This window comes from Antechinus flavipes, chromosome 2 (genome assembly GCF_016432865.1).
Source record: "Antechinus flavipes isolate AdamAnt ecotype Samford, QLD, Australia chromosome 2, AdamAnt_v2, whole genome shotgun sequence".
Classification (NCBI taxonomy): domain Eukaryota; kingdom Metazoa; phylum Chordata; class Mammalia; order Dasyuromorphia; family Dasyuridae; genus Antechinus; species Antechinus flavipes.
The window spans coordinates 472,047,301-472,066,421 of record NC_067399.1 but is presented as its reverse complement, the minus strand read 5'-3'; the positions used below and the strand labels follow the sequence as shown (position 1 = coordinate 472,066,421).

The window sequence follows — 19,121 nt, the reverse complement described above, 5'->3', positions numbered from 1 at the left end:
AAGTAGAAATTCTAGGAAATTATTCAGTGAAGGACTATGATTTGGATTTAGTATATTGATATTAGAGACTTATTTTTCTCTAACCATCTTGAAAAAAGACAACCAGCAAAAAAGCCAACATTATTTCTGAGACATTAAATTGGATGTCAAGGAATGAGAAGAGTTATTCCCCCTCATTCATTTTATGTTCCAGCCAAACTGCACTATCAGCTATTTCCCCAAATTTGGTATTCTCCCTTTCATATCTATGCTTTTGTATAGGCTGCCCTTTCTCATTTGTATAGGCTGTCCTTTCTCATTGGAATCCACTCTCTCCTCACTTCCATCTCTTAGAATCCTTAAATTTCTTCTAAATTGACCTTACCTTTTCTAATTCACACAATGATCTCACCCAGAGTTCTCTTCTCTGCAAACATACTAATTAGCACCCTGCCAGGGCACTGGCAGGCATATTACTCTTCTGTGGCAGAGATAAATAATTCCTTTATATTCAATATTTATAATTTGATTCAATAAATATTTAAGAAATACATGATTGCTAGGCAATGGAAATAACACAAACAAAAATAAAATAGTCCTCAAGAATTTTTACATTCCACCAAGGGAATAAAATAAAATGGAAAATAATTTATTAAGAGTTTACAATGTATCAAGCAGTAAGCTAAGTGGTAGGAATGAAAGGGAATGGCAAGTACCATCATCATTGGGCCATCATAGGAAACCATAGACTTCTCTTTCCTTAATCCAACTCCCACTGCCCCATTGCTCAATTCCCACAAAGTGTTAAACATACATTTTCTCATCTAATGTGTTAAAAAAAAAAAAACCCTTCCCCAATTCTGTGTCCACTCAAACCCTCATATTCACTATCCTCTGTAAATACGTAATAAAAAATGTTTCATTTCGTTCTGTCCCCACAGTGGAATACAAACTCCTTGAGGGCAGGGACTGTTTTTTTTTTCTTTGAATTTCCATAGCTTAGAAAGCGTTCAAACACTTATTGAATTAGAAAGGAATTGCCTATCTCTGCTACGAAAGGACAGCCATCTTTGGAGGCAGCAGTACTAATAAGTTGAACAGAGAATCTGGTTGTCCTTCTACTTCCACAGGTTCCTATTACAAAGAGATTATAACTTGGCTAGAATACATGTCCTTCTGGCAAATGTATAAATGTACATACCTAGCATATTTGGGTCAAGTTGTGCCATAATTCTACTGGCAGAAGTGAGAACTATGCATACAAGACATCAGGGGAAAGACAGTCTCAAAGTCAATTTCTTGGCTGCTTGGTAGGATCACCTCCTGACCCTTCATTTATCTTTTTGCTTTCTTCTCTCCGCTGTATATGTTATAGGGAGATCCTAGAAATATTTTGTCTTTCTTGATCTTCCCACTGAGTGGGACAGAGAGGAAAGGAATCCTCCAAGTCAAAGGTATTCTCCTTTCATCAAACTTTCCTACCTAAGATCCTAAGATATCACTAGGTCCTTATGGTCCTTTCCAGCCCTAAATCAATGATCCTGTAATTATAATGTCAGAGATGGAGTAATTTGGAGTTTTAGATCAATGTTTATGGGATCCTAGACTTCTGTGGAGAATGTGATAAAGTGTGGTCTTCACCTCCTTATTCCTTAGGCTATAGATGATAGGGTTCAACATCGGGGTGACCACCGTGTAGGATAGGGACAGCATCTTCTTACTCTCAGGGGAGTTATTGGACTTAGGTCGGAAATAGGTAAGGCTAGCAGATCCATAGAAAAGGGAGACAACAAGGAGGTGGGAAGAGCAGGTGGAAAAGGCCTTACGTTTTCCTTCAGCTGAAGGCATCTTGATGATGGTAGAACCGATACAAACATAAGAGCCCAAGATCAATAAGCAGGGGGCCATGACAACCAGAATAGTTCCTACGATGGCATAGATCTCGAAGAGTGCTGTGTCTGCGCAGACCAATTTCAGCACAGGGGGGCTATCACAGAAAAAGTGGTTTACTTGGTTAGAGCCACAGAATGGGAAACTGAAGAGCCACGTGGTCTGTACTGTGGCCACGGGAAGTCCCGATAACCAGGAGGCAGCAGCCAGCCGCACACAAGCCTTGGGGCTCATGATGACTGGGTAGCGCAGTGGGTCACAGATGGCCACATAGCGGTCATAGGCCATGGCTGCCAGCAGAAAGCATTCTGAAGCCCCCAAAAAGAAGAAGAAATACATCTGAACAGCACAATTCAGGAAAGAGATGCTCATGTCATGAACAATCAGAGTTGTTAGCATTTTGGGAACAATGACCAAGTTGAAGCCAATCTCTAAGAGAGACAGGTTCCTGAGGAAGAAGTACATTGGACTGTGCAAGCCAGAGTCAGCTGTAGTGACCAATATAATAAGGGCATTGCCCATCAGGGTAATAAGTTCAATGGTCAGAAACAGTAGGAAAAGCAACACTTGAAGCTGGGGTTGCAGGGCAGAGAAGCTAAGGAGGACAAACTCGCTCACTGTTGTCCAATTTCTCCCAGCCATCAGCACAGAAATTGGTACCCAGCTGCAGAGACAGAGAAATGTTTTTTACTAGGAGGATACATTCTAATTTCCCAGTTTAGATTTCTTTCTCCCAGAGTAGAGACATGGAGACAGAAAAATATTGGTGGGAAAAGCGGGGTTTCTAATATGGCATAATATTAAGGATACAATGCAGAAAGGCAGAGCTTGTACTCAGGAAAATGGGATGTGGGTCAATTTTAGAAATGGCACAGACCTCTTCCTACAAACAATAGGTAAGGATTGATATTCTGGGTCAGACTTATAGTCTATCCAGTCTGGGAATTGGTCTCAGAATGTATAACTAAGGCTGTTTTATAAAAAGAGACTTGATTTTATATCTTAAGAATGTGCTATAAAAGATGTCAGGGTTTTTTGTTGACAAAAGATTAGAGCTAGACCATTATAATCCTTAAACTAATGTTTAACCTTAAACTAATTCTTCATTTCCTTAACAATTTATACCTGTAAATTACCTAAACTGCTAAAATATAACAATTTATACATCAAATAACTGGAGTGCAAAGAGGTTATGTCTTGGCAAAATTTTCAAAGCTAATTAGAAGATCTAAATTTATAATATACCAAATTGCCTCCTCTGTAGCCAACTACTTCATAGAGAAATTTCTTTGTAGTTTGTTTCTTAATTGCTTGGAGAATAAGGTTTTCCTATTTAAAAGTGAAACCTCTGTGGAAATATGGCTCATGGCTAAGGCTTTGACTTCAGAGTTTCCTCTTAGCTGAGGTCAAGAGTATTAGTGCACAATACAAAGTGATTATTAAATAAAATTAAATTTTTTTTTGGAGATGGAAAAAAAAAAAAGAATGTAAATAGCCACCATTCCTGCTTTGGCCAGAAATCCTGAGGGTTTTCCCCTTCCAGACGTGTTCATTTATTTATATTGGAATAGATGGAAGAGAAGATTCTTTGCCTCAATGGTTACCTAGCCTTAATCATTAAATGGATGTGACTGAGACTTGTTGAAGACCTTAGTTTAAAAAAGCCAAGGTCTCCCGTTGCATGCAGGGCCATCTCCAGTACTCCTGATCTATATATCTGGCCACTGGACCCAGATGGTTGTGAAGGGGAAAGTGAGGGAAGTGACTTTGCCCTTAAATCCAATATATTTGCATGTCATGGCGTTATCTCCCTGATGTTATGGCCCTTTTTGAGAATGAAGGACAAACCCCCAGTCTATTGGAACTCCTTTCTTCAAGGCCTAATTCAGATTCTACCTACTTCATAAAATCTTCCTCAAGACCTTTTCCTTTTCAACTTAACCAATTGACTCCTCAAAATTCTTGTATTTTATAATTTTCTTTTTTATGTTATAATCACTTTTGAATATGTTTTAGTTATCTCTTCACATATAGAGGCAGAAACTTTTATTTTGCATCTCAGGAATCTAACAAGTTTCTTTACACGTATTATAAGCTTAATAAATGTTTGTGGAATGACAAAAAAAAAAAAAAAAAAAGAGTATTAGTGCATTCACCCAGCCGCTATTGCCTTCCATACCAGATTACCTTGTATGTGTTTTGTATGTATTTATACTTGCATGTTCTCTCCTGTGTTGAAATATAAACCCCTTAAGAATAGCATCTGTTTTGATTTTGTCATTTTATCCCCAGTGCCTGACACATAGAAGCTTGTCAACGGATTTCTTGTTGAATATCAATATGAAGTCCATTTTCTCATAAGCCACATCATCCCCTCATCTCATATACCCACATGTGGCATCTAACCTCATATGTTCTTTTCTTCTTTCTGTGTGCAGTTATTATAGCCTTTATTAAACAATATCATATATCATTTGGTAAATTTATTAAATAAACTACAAGTATATATTTACCAATTAAAAAAAGAAATCAAATATACTCTTCATTTAGAAAAAATTAAAAACCCCGATTATGGATAATCAATCATAATACAAATTATTTTAATTAATGGAAAACCTAATGAAGACTTCTGGGATTTTTTACATTTGTTCTTAAAAATTTGTTCACTTTAAGAAGAAAAGTATTATAAATGTATAAAATTAACATTCTAATTTTAAAAATCAGTATCTTCTTAATAGTCACAGGGGTAGTTTTAAAGTTGTTAAATCATATACCCTGTTGTTAGTCATACCACAATAGGGAGTAGGAGAATATGAAGACAAAAAAGAAACTTGAAATGTACAGACCTATTGTTAAAATGGTCACCAAGATTGCCAAGTTCTACTCCTGCCCCTGATTTTGAGATCAAGGTTATCCAAGAGACAACTATTAGAAGCAGGAACATTAGAAGAAGATATGGGAGAAGAATCATAACAAGCTGTTAGAATGTCTTGGTCAGTGTGAGCAGGGAAATGATTCCTGAACCAGAAGGATGGGAAGAATTTAAGTATGAACTGGGCAAAATCTGTGAGTTGGAGAGAAAAAAAGTGATATGCTTTTTACCTCCCTTTTTTTTTCCTTCATGGGGAATCAAAAGTTTCCATAGGCTATCTACTCACTTTAATTCCTTATTCTTTTTCTATTCCTGTCAGCCCCACTTAACAGACTTCAACATAGCTTTAGATAGTTCCAGTCTTTCTTTTAAATATTCACTTTTATTCCTAAATTTTAAATAATCTGATTAAAAGCTTATTGGTCAGCAGAAAACCTGATCTGTTTGTTTCATTTTACTTAATATTGAGAAATGAAAAAAAAGAGAAAAAAAGAGGAGAGAATAGAAGGGGAGAGGAAAAGATAATTTTCTTGTTTTAGACATTAGATTATTTTGTCTAGCAGAGCTGAAAAAGAGGAACTGAATATGTTTTTGCCTAAGGAATGCTCTACAATAACCCAGCCACATTATCATGCTTAACCTTGTCATTGACCTCTTCCAAAAAGTAGATCATAAGCTACTCATATTAAATTATTAATGATATGTTTAATCTTAATTTTATTTTATATAACTATTTTAAAGAAGGCAGGCTATATAAATTTCAAATACATTTCAAACTTCATTGGAGCCCATTTAAACTATGTAGCCTATGGCAAAAGGAGTTTAAATGTTCAAATTATTTCTTTTCCCATTATTCTGAAGGCATCCTCATTAATCAGAATTCTCAATTGGTGATGTCACTACTTTACTTACACAAAATTCTCTAGACAATGTTGTCACTTTCAAGTATTATGGAAAATGAAGTCTCAAAGACATATTTCTTACACCAATAATCGTGATCTTCTACCCAAAATTCTGCTTCCAGTTGTAAGAAGGGAATTATTTTTCCATTGGTTAGTGCTTCTTCACAGGTGTTTAACAAAGCTAAGGGACCAACTTACAGATTTTTATACTCAATCACAAAACATGTCCATCAATGTTTTAGTCAGTCACTATTTATTTGGCATGTACTGTGCATTTCACTCTATGGAGGAATGCAAAGAGAAAAACAGTATCTACTCTAAAAGGGCCAATTAAGAATAAATAACAGTACAATTTTAAAAGTAGTAATAGCATTTTCAGAGCAAGAAATAAATACAAATGTATATAATACATAGAAAGAAACCTTCCTAGAAAAAGTGTTTTCACTCCAGTGATATGATTTTTAAAAAATTAGTAGACCATTACAGAAAGTGCTGGGAAAACACAATGTCCTATCTCACACCTTTTACCCCCAGAAATTTCCTCTTTGGTGTAAGAAACATACAGGTTGAAAGGAGCAATTCACAGCTGAAGCAATGGTTAAAGCATGCAGAATGTATCATTGTTCACATTAAGCTAGGGACACAGAGTACTTTCAAAGCATCAAAGAGTTAATTTGGTCCACATGGCATTATCTTTGATAGGCTCAAATTCATTATTATCTGCATTGCTGGACAATAAAATTTATGAGCATATGTTCTGTTTCAAAATCCAAATTTTAGTGGCTGATGAATCAAACACTTGAACTAGTCCTTTCAGAAAATATAAACATTACAGCCACTAAATTTTTTTAACTTTTATTTATTTTTAATATTTGAATAAAACAAACATAACATAGTATAATATAAAAAGTTTACTACATGCCAAACTGCAAATCTGTTATATATTGTGTATGGGATTTACCCTAGGAATTATAGCAGGGATGCTTTATCATAAGAAAAACTATTAACATATTTGACTATATGATTACATCATCAGATGCAGAAAAACTTTTTTCATTTAAAAAAAAAAAACATTTGAAAGTATAAATACTAATCTGATTTTTTTCCTTAAATTGATTAAAAATTATCTAAAACTATCAGCAAGCATTATTTATAATGGGATAAGCTAAAAACCTTTCTGGTAAGATCATGTGTGGAACAAGGAGGCTCACTGTTGCCAACATTATTCAGTATTGCATTGGAAATCTTAGGAATAGCAATAAAAGAAGAAAAAAATAGAATCAGAATAGGAAATAAACAACACAACTAACTCTTTTTGCAGATGATATGTTATCATGCTTGGAAAATTACAAAGGCTTAACTAAAAAGTTAATAGAAACAAGTAATTTTAATAAAGTAGCACAATATAAAACAAGTCCACATGAATCAGCAGCATTTCTATATATCACAAACAAATCCTGCAAGAAGAAATAATAAGAGATGCCCCACTAAAATTAACTCTAAATAACATAAAATACCTGGGAGTACAGTTGCTAAACCAAATTCAGGAACTATAAGAATAAAATTATAAAGAACTTTTTATACAAATAAAATCAAATTTAAATAATTAGGGAAATATTAATTGTTCATTGGTAGACAAGGTCAATGTTATTAGTGACAATTTTATCTTATTTATTTATTCAATGCCATCTCAATTAAATTACCAAAAATTGTTTTACTGTATTAGAAAAAATAATAACCAAATTCATTTGGAAGAACAAAAAAAAATCAAAAATATCACAGAAACTAATGAAAAAAAAGAAGTGTAGATAAAGGAGGTTTAGCAGTACTGAATCTTAAACTAATTTATAAAGCAAACCTTATTAAAACTGTAGATCAATGAAACAGAGTAGACACACAATTTACAGCCACAAATAAATGTAGTAACTCTGTATTTTAAAAATGTTAAGACTTAAGATTTGGCAATAATAATTCATTATTTGGTTAAAAAAATTGTTGAGAAAACTGGAAAGCAGTTTGCAGAAATTGTGCATAGACAAGTATCTTAGACCATATGCCAAGATGACGTCAAAATGGATATACGTGACTTAGATATAAAAAGGGATATTATAAGAAAATTTGAAGAACATATCATTTAACAGATTTATGCATAGGTGAACAGTTTATGAATAAATAAGAGAAAGAGCAGAGTAAGTTGTAAGATGAATTTTGATTAAATTAAATTAAATTACAAATACATTAAATTAAAATAATTCAGTACAATAAAGCTCCCATTAAGTCTTAATTAGACTTATCAGTTAATCTTCCAATAGCAGGAGTGGGAAATCTATAATAAAGTTGTTATCCATTTTGTAAGTGGGTTTGATGCCTGCACATGAGCCAAAATTACCCTCAGATGGATTCTTACACTCCTGTATGTTCCTTGTTTGAACCTGGGGGGGTCTATGCTTCATATTTGTCACAAAACCATGGCAATTGGACAAAAATGATTTTTTAAGATCTTATAATTGTCTGAAACTTTTATTAATCATGACTGCCACATAGATCCTTATATGTTAAGTTGTACAAACTTTCCTTGAATCCAGGAGGACTTTTAACAGAATTGCTGCAACCTTTGTCAATTTCTTTTCTTTCTGTGTTCTATATTGAAGGAGAAGGGTATAATATAGCATTTAGGAATACAATGCCATCTAAATGATGGTAGACAGTCTCACCAAAATGGTTCACTTCTGCTCTTCCTCAATTTCCACTATGACTTATGCACCTACTTGTTCCTGAAGGAAATCTGACTCCATAGCCTCCTCATCCACACTTTAGTTTTTATTCAGGATACCTATTTTATCTCATATTTCTGAACTGTCATTTAAAACTCTCAAAGTAAAGATTTATCTTTCTATGAAATAGTTCCTTCACTCCAAAGAATACACACATGAACCAAATGCTAGAACTATAGTTCTGGTGCTACAACTGTAGGGATGACTACTCAGCTCTATTGAACACTCATAAAGTTAGTTTTAATAAGAAACTATTCTTTCATTTACAACATTCCCTTTTCCAAGAAGAATGGCTTCTATTCTTGGCTTTTCCTCTCACCTTTTATATGCATCATAATTCCTTTGGTCTTTTTATTTGTGAAAGCTGAAGGTTGACCAGGTTGACTTATAATTAAAATGACATATCACCAAAGTGTTGTCACTATATCTTTAGACATGGGAGCCAAGTCTAATTTTCCATGAACAAAACTCTATTTCATTAGACCATCCAAAAAACTGGCAGGATATACTATTCAGGTAGTAAATCACCATCAGTGGGAAATATCCACCTGATTCTGAATATACTTCATGCTCTACTTGTCTTTGTTATGATAAGCTCATTTCTATCTCCAAACAACACTCTATGAGTCCTCAACCCTTCACAGATAATTTTGATTGGGCATGAATAATATTCAGTATTCCTTTGATTCATGAAAATGTCAGAATGAGGTGTGCTAGAATAAATTTGTATTGACCTGCAAAAGCTAACTGTTAAATTTTTAATGTGAGTATGTATACTTTGGAAATTAGCAATGCTACAAATTGGCAATTTATTATTATTATGTTGATAGTCTAAACTGGAGAAGATGTTAATAATACAGATTAAACTTACCTTTTCCTCCTTCCCTGGGTAGATCATTGTTAACTTCTTATCAATATATAACTATGCCAGAGCCTCCATTATTATCTAATAGTTTCATAGTAAAATGAGTCAAGGGACAAATAAGAGCTGAATGAAGTATATATGCCATGGAATTCCTAGAAACATTTTTCTAATGTCTTCTCCATAAGACACAGCCTCAAGGATGAGAGTCATTTTGAAGGAAGAGAGGATGTTTGAGCACATGACCCTAAAAGCGGGGCCAAAATATTTGGACCTCTAAGTAATCCAGTTGTTAGGAAAATTGCTCACCATCATTCCTTGAAGACTATTGTCTAATCCTTTAATAACTTCTCTGAAGTATAGTCTCTCTTTTTTTATCCAGCTTTCTATATTTCTCAACCTCTTGGATTTTAGTACTCTGGAAAAATACAGATTTCTTTTTCAGGTTTAGTTTTGAGCTTTTATTTGCATGGATTCTGAGTTGAACTATCATATCTTTTTCTTTGTCAAATTATCCTTCTTAGTGTCCTTTGCAGGTTTATCATTCATTTTCTAACTTTCATACATGTGTATACCTCAAGTCTCTATCCTAGACTCTCTCCATACTCCCTTTATTTCTTAATTATTTCATTTGTTCACATGGTTTTAACTATCACCTCTTTGTAGACATATCCCAAATTTACATCTCTAGACCTCATCTCTTTCATGAGCTCTAGTTCTGAATCTCCACCTTCCTTCTGGATAACTCAATCCAGAGTTGTGGATATCTGGTGGACATCTCAAAATAAACTTGTATGAAATAGAAATCATATTTTTTTCTTCTAAAAATACCCCTTTTTCAAACTGCTTCACTTCTGTAATGAGTATTACCACTCTGCCGTCACTCAGGTTCACTCAGGAGTAATCTTTGACTTTTCATTGTCACTCCTCGTTGCCTATTGTCTATCATACTTTCTCAATACATATCAATGTTTTTTTTTCCTTTCCACTTACATGCTCACTTTAAGGTGACTTGATTAATCAATGATACTTATTAAGCACCTACTATCATCCAGGCCCTTTAAGCACTTCACAAGTATTATCCCTTTTTTATCCTCACAACACTGAGGTAGATGCTATTATCCCTAATTTATAGTTGAGAAAACTTGAGCCAACAGATTTAAGTGACTTGCTTGGGGTCATACAGCTGTAAAAGACTGAGATCAGATCTGAACTCAGGTCTCCTTAACTCCAGACCCAATGCTCTATCTACTGCACTATCTCATTGTCTCCAGTGTTCTACATCTATCCTTCTCCACCTCTGTACAGAAGCAGGGAAAACTGACTTCTCGAATTTCTTTGAGATTATGCTTGACTCTTATAATTTCATAGCATTTTAATGATATTAGATGTCAAAGATAAAAACTACATTTTAAAACTACATTTCTATGGGATTGTGGAAAATTTGTTTGTCATATTACAGCAATGCAACTGAGAAAGCCTATTGATTAGTGTGATCATAAGAGCTGGAAATGAGTGAGTGGAGTAGGGAAAAACCAATCAGTAAATATTGATCAAATGTGTACTCAATGCAAAAACTGGACCTAACACCAAGGAATCAATACAAAACTGTGACATTCCTTTCCCTCAAGGCTGTTGAGACTCTACTAGAGTAAAGTAGGAAAGAATGAGATGCAAGATATTCACAAGTGAATAAATACAGGCTATTCACAGTTATGAAAGGCAGCACTAAACAACTGGAAGAATCAAGATGGAACTCTTGAAAGGGGAATTTAACTTTTGTTTACATCCATTTTCCTGATAATATTGGTAAAATGGGAAAAGTAATAGCACTTACCTCCCAAAGTTGTTAGGATTAAATGAGATAGTATTTGTAAAGTTCTTAAGAAAATGCCAACTCATTGTAGATGCTTAATAAAAACTCATTTTCTTCTTTCCTTCCTTCCTTCCTTCCTTCCTTCCTTCCTTCCTTCCTTCCTTCCTTCCTTCCTTTCTTCCTTCCTCTCTTCTTCTCTTCCTCTCTTCCTTCCCTCTTTCTTTCTCTCTTTTCTTTCCTATCAATGTATATATTATATCTATCAATTCACAGGACATTTTTTCTACCTAAAACATATAACACCAACTCAATAATTTACCAACAGAATAAATACTTCATGTTTATCACATACAAATTAATGTGCCATGTGCCTCATATAGCTCCTATATCTAAAGATTGCCCCATTGATCCTCGGAGCATCAATGTCAGTCAGATGAAACAAATGTCTTCTCATCAAGATTCAGCTCTGTTCTACTATTCTATAAGTCATTCAAAAAAGGAAATGGAAACCATCCTGTGTTATGTAGCGTTGTAATTTATATATGTATGTGCATATGTATTTCTTCTCCCCAACTAGATTGTAAATTTCTTGAGAATAGAGACTATATATTATTTATTTTTATATCTCCTAATCAACACTAAGAACATTGCCCTGTGTGTAGTAAATACTTCGTAAATGATGATGCTAAATATTATCCATGGGCTTCTTTTATGATTATCTATATTATAAGTACTTGGGAATAAGTTTGGGAAGCATGATGGAAAGCGCTTTGAATTGAGAGGTAAGTGATCAGGGTTCTAGTATTGGCAATTGTGTTAATTCACAATTATGTACCTGTGACAAGTTAAATCCTTAGTTTCTTCATTTACAAAATTAAGGAATTAAATGGGATAATTTCTAAGGTCCATTTTGTCTGAACTGTTCTATGATCTAGAGTGCATTTGACAATTATTCATATACTTAATGAAAAAGCAAGACAAATAGCAGGAGAAAATGTACATATATGATTTTCAATCACTCTCTCCAGACCTTCTTGATAGAACTAGGTGTGTGTGTGTGTGTGTGTGTGTGTGTGTATGTGTGTATGTGTGTATATGTGTGTGTATGTGTGTGTGTGTGTGTGTGTAAAGTATATATACATATATATATATATTTGTGTGTTGGGGGGTGTAATTTTATATATATGTATAACTAATCCTTCTTTAATTTATTGAGATTTCCATTGCCTCTGGTGTTCTGCCTCTCTCCAGAAATCAAATCTTTTTTTACCAAATTACTTTTCCCATTTCATCCTTTCACCCAAACTATAAGTTATGGAACCTCTTACTGTTAGCCACAACTACCCCACAAATTGATTCCCTTTTCCTGATATCACCAGAAATCAAGCATAATATAGTGGATAAAGAACTGACATCCAAATAAAGAAGACCTATATGTCAAGTGCCTCTTGTTTGTTTGTGTGTTTTGAGTGTTCCATATATTATTGTATAAAATATGTTGTAGAGCAGTTGCTGATTTGCATTGATAGAAGTTCCAGATGTTTCTTATGCCAGTGAAATCATAAGTCTGTTCAAAATAAGATGATGATGATGATGATGATGATGATGATGTTGACTGGCAGTTCTATAATGCTTTATCATTTACAAATCACTATATGTGTACATATGTGTATATACATATCTATATGAAATATATACATACATATACATATATATGTAATAAAATCCAACTAGAGTCTCACAAAATAAAATAAGGTAGAATATTTATTTACATGAAGGGAAAATGAGGTACTGCAGACTATTTTGGAATTCCGGAGGGCCCTCTTGACCTGGGGACTCCCTGAAGCATTATATTTTGAAGGAAATATGAGCTACCTCAGTACCTTCCATGTGTCAGACATCAATAATCCTCCTGATACAAGCAAAATAAACTGAAATCTAGGAAAATATTATTGAAGTCTTCCCAGCTTGATGAAAATAGAGATTAGAAGGCATCTATGTATTCTCCACTTTTCTGAGCACCCACTTATACCTTAATGGTTTTGGGGAGAGGTATGGCCCAGACTTTGCTCAGACCCTTACCTCTCTGGTGGAGGAAGACCCGCCTTGTTTGACTGCATTTTCTCAGTGTCTTCAGTAGCCACAGGAATATTGTGGGAAAAAAGCTTACTTTCAGTTATAATATTGATCTGAGATGACTGGGAACTAGAAATCCAAGCCTACCTTATCCCAGCCTCAGAAAACACAATGAAGTACCAGGCCTGGGAGCTGGCCAACATGAGGAATAACCCCGAACTCATTCTTTTGCAGAGATGCCAAGGTGTTTATCCCTAGTAATGAATCCCTTCCCTATGTCCTTAGGGCCAAGTGAGAGACAGCTCCCTCCCCAGGGGATACAGACTCTCCCAGATCCCCTTCCTCCCTGAGTGAGAATTGACCTTCCTTTAGCTTCTCTTCAGGGCCATGCAGAAGTCTCAGGAGTAAACCAGATGAAAGTTGATAAAGAAATTTATGCAGTAAAACATTGAAAGAGAAATAGGGAATTACACAAATATAAGAATCAAAGTGAGAATCTACTGTAGACTCAAGATAATATACTATAAAGGAGCAAAATTTGAATTTGGTTAAATTTAACAAACATATTAACCACTTTCTATGCACAGGGCATTTTGCTAAGAACCAGAGATTCAAAGATGATATTGTAGTCTGGAAAAACTTGGTGCTTTTCTGACCCAGTATTTCTCTGATCCACAGGCTATCTACGACTTGAGTCAAGTCTTCTCTTCTTGGTTAGTACCCCAACGTTGATATATTATCCCTCCTTTGGAAATCCTGCCCTACTTTGGAGGTATCAGTCCTGGTCCCTGTGTAAAAAATTGTGAGTTCCATTAGTAAACTTTTCTTGTTTTCCTACCTCCTGTTTCTTTGGTTGTCATGGGTTGAAACATGTGGCCTTTCCTTTGAAGATTTTCTTTAAATATATGAAATCACAAGGCCCATTGCTTCCATCATTGACTGCCTAATTTAATTCTTTTTGCAGCCTTTTTAATTTGATTTTAAAATTTAAAAAAGAAAGGATTTATGGTCACCTAAGAAGAATAGATGTGTTTCTATAGATCTGCTATCTGATATAATTATTATATTAGAAAAAAGGGAGTTTGAAGAAATTCCAGAAAAATGCCATTTAAAAAAATGAGGAAAAGATCACTTTCACCTTGAGAGAAAGTAGGAGTTATGTTCAAGTAAAACTTTATGTATTCCTTTCCTTTCCATACTTAGTGTTACTGAAGAGCCAATATGATAAAAAAAAATGGGAAACAATAAGAGAATACATTACTAAGAGGTGAAGGCTGAACCCCTTTAAAGGATCTTCACCCCTTAGCAGCCTAGAGAAGGTATAAAAAGTCTGCTTATCTCTCTTTTTCAAGCACTCATTTTGGGTCTAACACTATCTATCCCTTGGGTTTCTAGCAAGGGGAGAAAAAGGTTTCTCTCCCCTTCCCACCAATAATTAATCTTCTCTGGCAACAAATTCCAATCAGAGAGGTAAATGAAAGCCAATGACAAACTGCATCATTATCTAAGTAAGTGCCACAGGAAGCCTTTTCTATCCCCTCCTTAAAGCCCCAATTATTAAAGAAAGATAGGGCAAATTGTGACTTATAAGCTATATTCAGCCTTGAGGTTGATTAGGCTATAATATAAATATAAATGTAGTATAAATACAAGATGAGGAAAAGGAATGTAGTTAAACCCAAAGCTGAACATAAAGTTTGAGGGATGTTAGAAAAACAAATTTTTCAGTTGTATGCAAGAGCCTTCTTTACTCCCCTTTAACTAAATTATGGGACAGCTATGGGTAGGCCTTATCTTTGCAGTGGGTTTGACATCTGGGGGCACAGGCAAAAATAGGGAACAGAGGAAATCTGCCAGGGATTTTGGAAAGGATTTCAATAAGGTGAGGTCAATAAGATGATCTTTGTATTGTTTTTGCAAAAGATTAGGGTTTAAAAAATTTGGATTCTGAAAGAAGTAAAGCCTGGGAATAATGGAGTCAGACTAGACCTAAAAAAGGAAGGCAGAATAAAGAATGAATACCTTTATATTCTCCACTCATCACTTCTCACTCTTTAAACTACTTTGACTCCCAAATGAACAAAAAGTTGAAATGAAAACCCTTTTCACTTATTCAACTATCAAATGTATTGGACAGGAATGGGGAGGGGGAGGGAGGTTCTCATATCTTGTAAAAGGGTGAGTTATGTATAACTTGCATAAAAGATTGTGAATGTTTTTGACTTAGGTTCCAGCTCTAAGAAGAATCTTGACAATTCCACAAGCAATGAAAGGTAGATTCCATGATACTATTTATTGGTTTCTATTTTCTGGAGATTTTCATATTGTTTTCCCACAAAAAAACCTGTTAGATATTGAATGATAACTGTTCAAGTTCACAAATGAAAAGAACTATGCTGAAATAGGAGTAATATCTTTTGTGAAAACTCTCTGGGAATGGGTAGGATGGGAATCTGCATACTTCAGAGAACTGAATGAGGGTAAATTCTTCTGAACTGTGATCTACTGAGATCCCCTCTATAGCATTAAGTTCAAATTCTGTTGGAGAAATCACATGGATTGATTTTTGACTGATTTTGACCATAGAATGGTTACCACCAAAGTGAGGGACATCAAAACCCCGAAACATCCTGCTTAGTTGAAGTCATATGGAAGGTTCAAGTCAGAAGAATAACACTATGACTATTATGCATGCCTTCTAATACATGTCTATGTGGGAAAGCCATCAAACTTTATTTTACTTTTCTGCATAAGGTATCCTTCAGGGAAAAGGTTGGGAGGTGTAGCTGTTGGCTCCATAATAAGGAAAAACTGCCTAGCCATTTGAGTTGTCCCTAAGTGGCTTAGGCTGGCATGGTATATACTTTCAAAGGGAAAAGCAGCTTCTCAAAAATATTTTAGAGAAGACTGCTTAGGTATGGATTGGGTTAGATGACCTCTTGAGGTTTCTCCTGGGTTAAAGCTGCTAATTCCACATCTTAAAATTTTGTCACAAAGATGTAGATATTTCTTGAAGATCACAGCTTTGATTTAGTATTGAAAAGGCAATTTATATTGCCAATGGGACACACCCATGCTGGAAACTTTAGAACAGAGAGGGCTGTTAGCCAAGCCATTAATCAATATTATCGTTTGTGATTCAAAATTTTCCCATAGGATGCGTCTTTTAGGAGAAATGTATGGGAAAAGAACCTAAAAATCATTAATAACCACAAGCTCCTATAAAAGAAAAGGAAAAAAGAGCTACTTCATGGAAATAAATGCTTTTGGAGACATGGTAAGTATTTGGTAAATTCATTCATTCATTAATTCACTAAACATTGATCAAGCACCTACTCTGTGTCAGGCACTATGCTGCAAAGAGACAAAAGACAATCCTTGCCCTTAAAAAGCTTACCATTTAATGGAAGAGACAACATACAAACAAATATATACAAAGCAAGTTATAAAGAGGATAAATAGAAAATAATTAAAAGAGGTAGGATACTGGAATTAAAAGAGATAAAGAAAAGCTTCCTGTAGAAGATGGGATTTTAGTTGAGACTTAAAGGAAGACAAAAATGTCAATAGTCAAGTTGGAACAGAAGAGGAAGCAGTAGAGGCAAGAGAGAAAACCAGAGAAAAAGTCTGCAGCTGAGAGGTAGAATTTGAGAAAAGGCAATGTGACTGCAAGATAGGAGGAGCTAGGATATGAAAGACTTTGCATGTTAAACAAAGCATTTTGAATCTGCTCCCAGAGGCAACAGAAACGTATTTATTGAACAAGGGAAAACATACTGATAACTGAATGAAGGATGGAATGGAGTGGGGAGAAACTTGAGAAAGGCAGATCCACAGCAGACTACTGCAATAGTACAAGCATATGGTGTTGAGGGCCAGACTGATTTGGTGGTAGTATAAAAGGAAAGAGATGACATATTTGAGAGATATTGCAAAGAAAAAATTGAGGGCATTTGGCAAATGTTTGGATATGAGGAGTGAGAGGTAATGAGAACTCCAGAATGACTTCTAAGTTGTGAACATGAAGGGATTGAAAGAATGGTGTCCTCAACAGCAATCAGGAGTGTAGGAAGAGAGAAGTTTAGGGAGAAAGATAATGAGTTCTGTTTGGGACAGTTTGAGCTTCAGATGTTAGCATGAGATGTCTGAAAGGGAATTAAAGATGGAAGATTGGAGTACAGCAGAGAAATGGGGGAAAGAAAGGGAAATTTAAGAATCATCTGCATAGAAGTTGTCATTAAATCCATAGGACCTGATGAGTTCATCAAGAGAAGTGGTATAGAAGGAAGGAAAAAAGGTTGGGGACAGAATCCTCAGGGACATTTGTAGTTAAAAAGAATGACCTGGAAGAAGATTCTGCAAAGAAGCCAAAAAAAAAGGAATGGTCAGGTAGGAGAAAAACCAGAAAAGAGTGATATTCCTAAAACGTAGAGAGAAAACAGTATCATGGAGGAGAGTGATTAAACCAGGTCAAAGGCTACAGAGATATAAAGAAAATGAGGATTGAGAAAAAGCCATTGAATTTAAGAACTAATATCATTATTAATTTTGGAGAAAGCAGATTTGAAAGAATAAGGTTGAAAGCCAGACTGTTAGTGGTTAAGAAGAGAGGAGAGTAAGTGGAGGCACTTATTGTAGATAGGAATTTTGATGAGAACAGAAAAAAAAATAATTTGATAAATATTAAAGATCAAGTAATTCAGTCATCTTTTCCCAGGGTGCTAACTTTGGTCCCATTATTATCCATCCAGCTCAATCCTAATACTCTCTAGATACATTCCTTTTCTTCCTTTAACTTCTTTTTGTGCTTTGGAATCCTTACTGGCATTTACAAATTCACTTTCTCAATCTAGGTCTCTTTTGGGTCATTCAGTGGTTCAGTCTAGATTCAAAATTGCAATGAAATGAAATACTTATAGAGCATTTGTTTAAGATAAAGGAAGTTTACTTAGTTATACCATGGAAAAGACATTCAGCAAGGATACAGCACTAGTTCAGTTAGATGCAGGTCCTTCCATCTCCAGATAGAAATGTATTTAATCAGAGGAGTGTTTTTTCACAAAGTAGTGAGATACTTGTCAAATCTAAGAGGCATCAATTTCTCCTGGATCAGGCTAAGGGAAATCTGGCACCCTGGGCTCCTGGTCCAGTAAATCCTGGAAGATGGGGTTTTTTTCCTTTTAGATGAAAACTAGCTCAGCATTTGTATTTGTTGTTAATATTATTCTGATTATATTCTATCCTTTATTGACAAGATGCTAATGATCTTCTAAACTTTCTACTACTTACTTGACTTTAGGGCCATTATTTGATAGCGCTAACTTCTGAATGATAAGGTTGGTGTACTCAGCATTTGAGATTAGCATATGAATGAACATTAAATGTTTATTATGAACATTAAAAATGAACATTAAAAGAAAAGCATAAGTAATATAACAACCTGTCCAACCCCAGGATAAGTGACTAAATATGGAGGGGGGGGGAATCAGAAGTCTGAGGATATGTCTACCCCATTTCGTAGAATCTTGATGATCTGATCTACATGATGAGTGATGTGGGATCTTTGCAATTCCAAGTGGGTACAGTAAGCAAGAGAGAACATCAGGTTCACAGTACAGATGATGACATTCCCAGCACAGTCATTGATCCTCATCATGATTCAAGATCCTTGTAGGGAATTACCTAAGAAATTATCACTCTCTTACATGGACACTGCCCTGGTGTTGGGTGAGCATCAAAATTTGCCCACCACCTATTCATTATTCTTAAGTCATACTAACAGGAACTCCACATTCCTAAGATAAGAGGTCACATTAAATCTTTATCATTGTAGAAACTTCAGTTGAGGGGCTCCCCTTTCTACCTTCACTTTCATTAAAGAATTCAGCCATTTACATGTGAATTCTACCAAACATTTAAAGAACAATTAACTCCAATACTATATAAACTA

At 34.9% G+C, this 19,121-nt stretch overlaps 1 protein-coding gene across 1 annotated transcript; it reads right to left on the bottom strand.

The window, feature by feature from the left end:
- Positions 1 to 1,563: 1,563 nt before the first annotated feature.
- On the bottom strand, positions 1,564 to 2,511 carry LOC127546812 (olfactory receptor 10A5-like). The gene has a single exon (XM_051973753.1). It carries the CDS (start codon positions 2,509 to 2,511, stop codon positions 1,564 to 1,566), a length of 948 nt encoding a protein of 315 aa, XP_051829713.1.
- Positions 2,512 to 19,121: the final 16,610 nt, after the last annotated feature.

Bases quoted from the DNA above. Each gene is read 5' to 3' on its own strand.
- LOC127546812 (XM_051973753.1), bottom strand. From the start codon at position 2,511: ATGGCTGGGAGAAATTGGACAACAGTGAGCGAGTTTGTCCTCCTTAGC.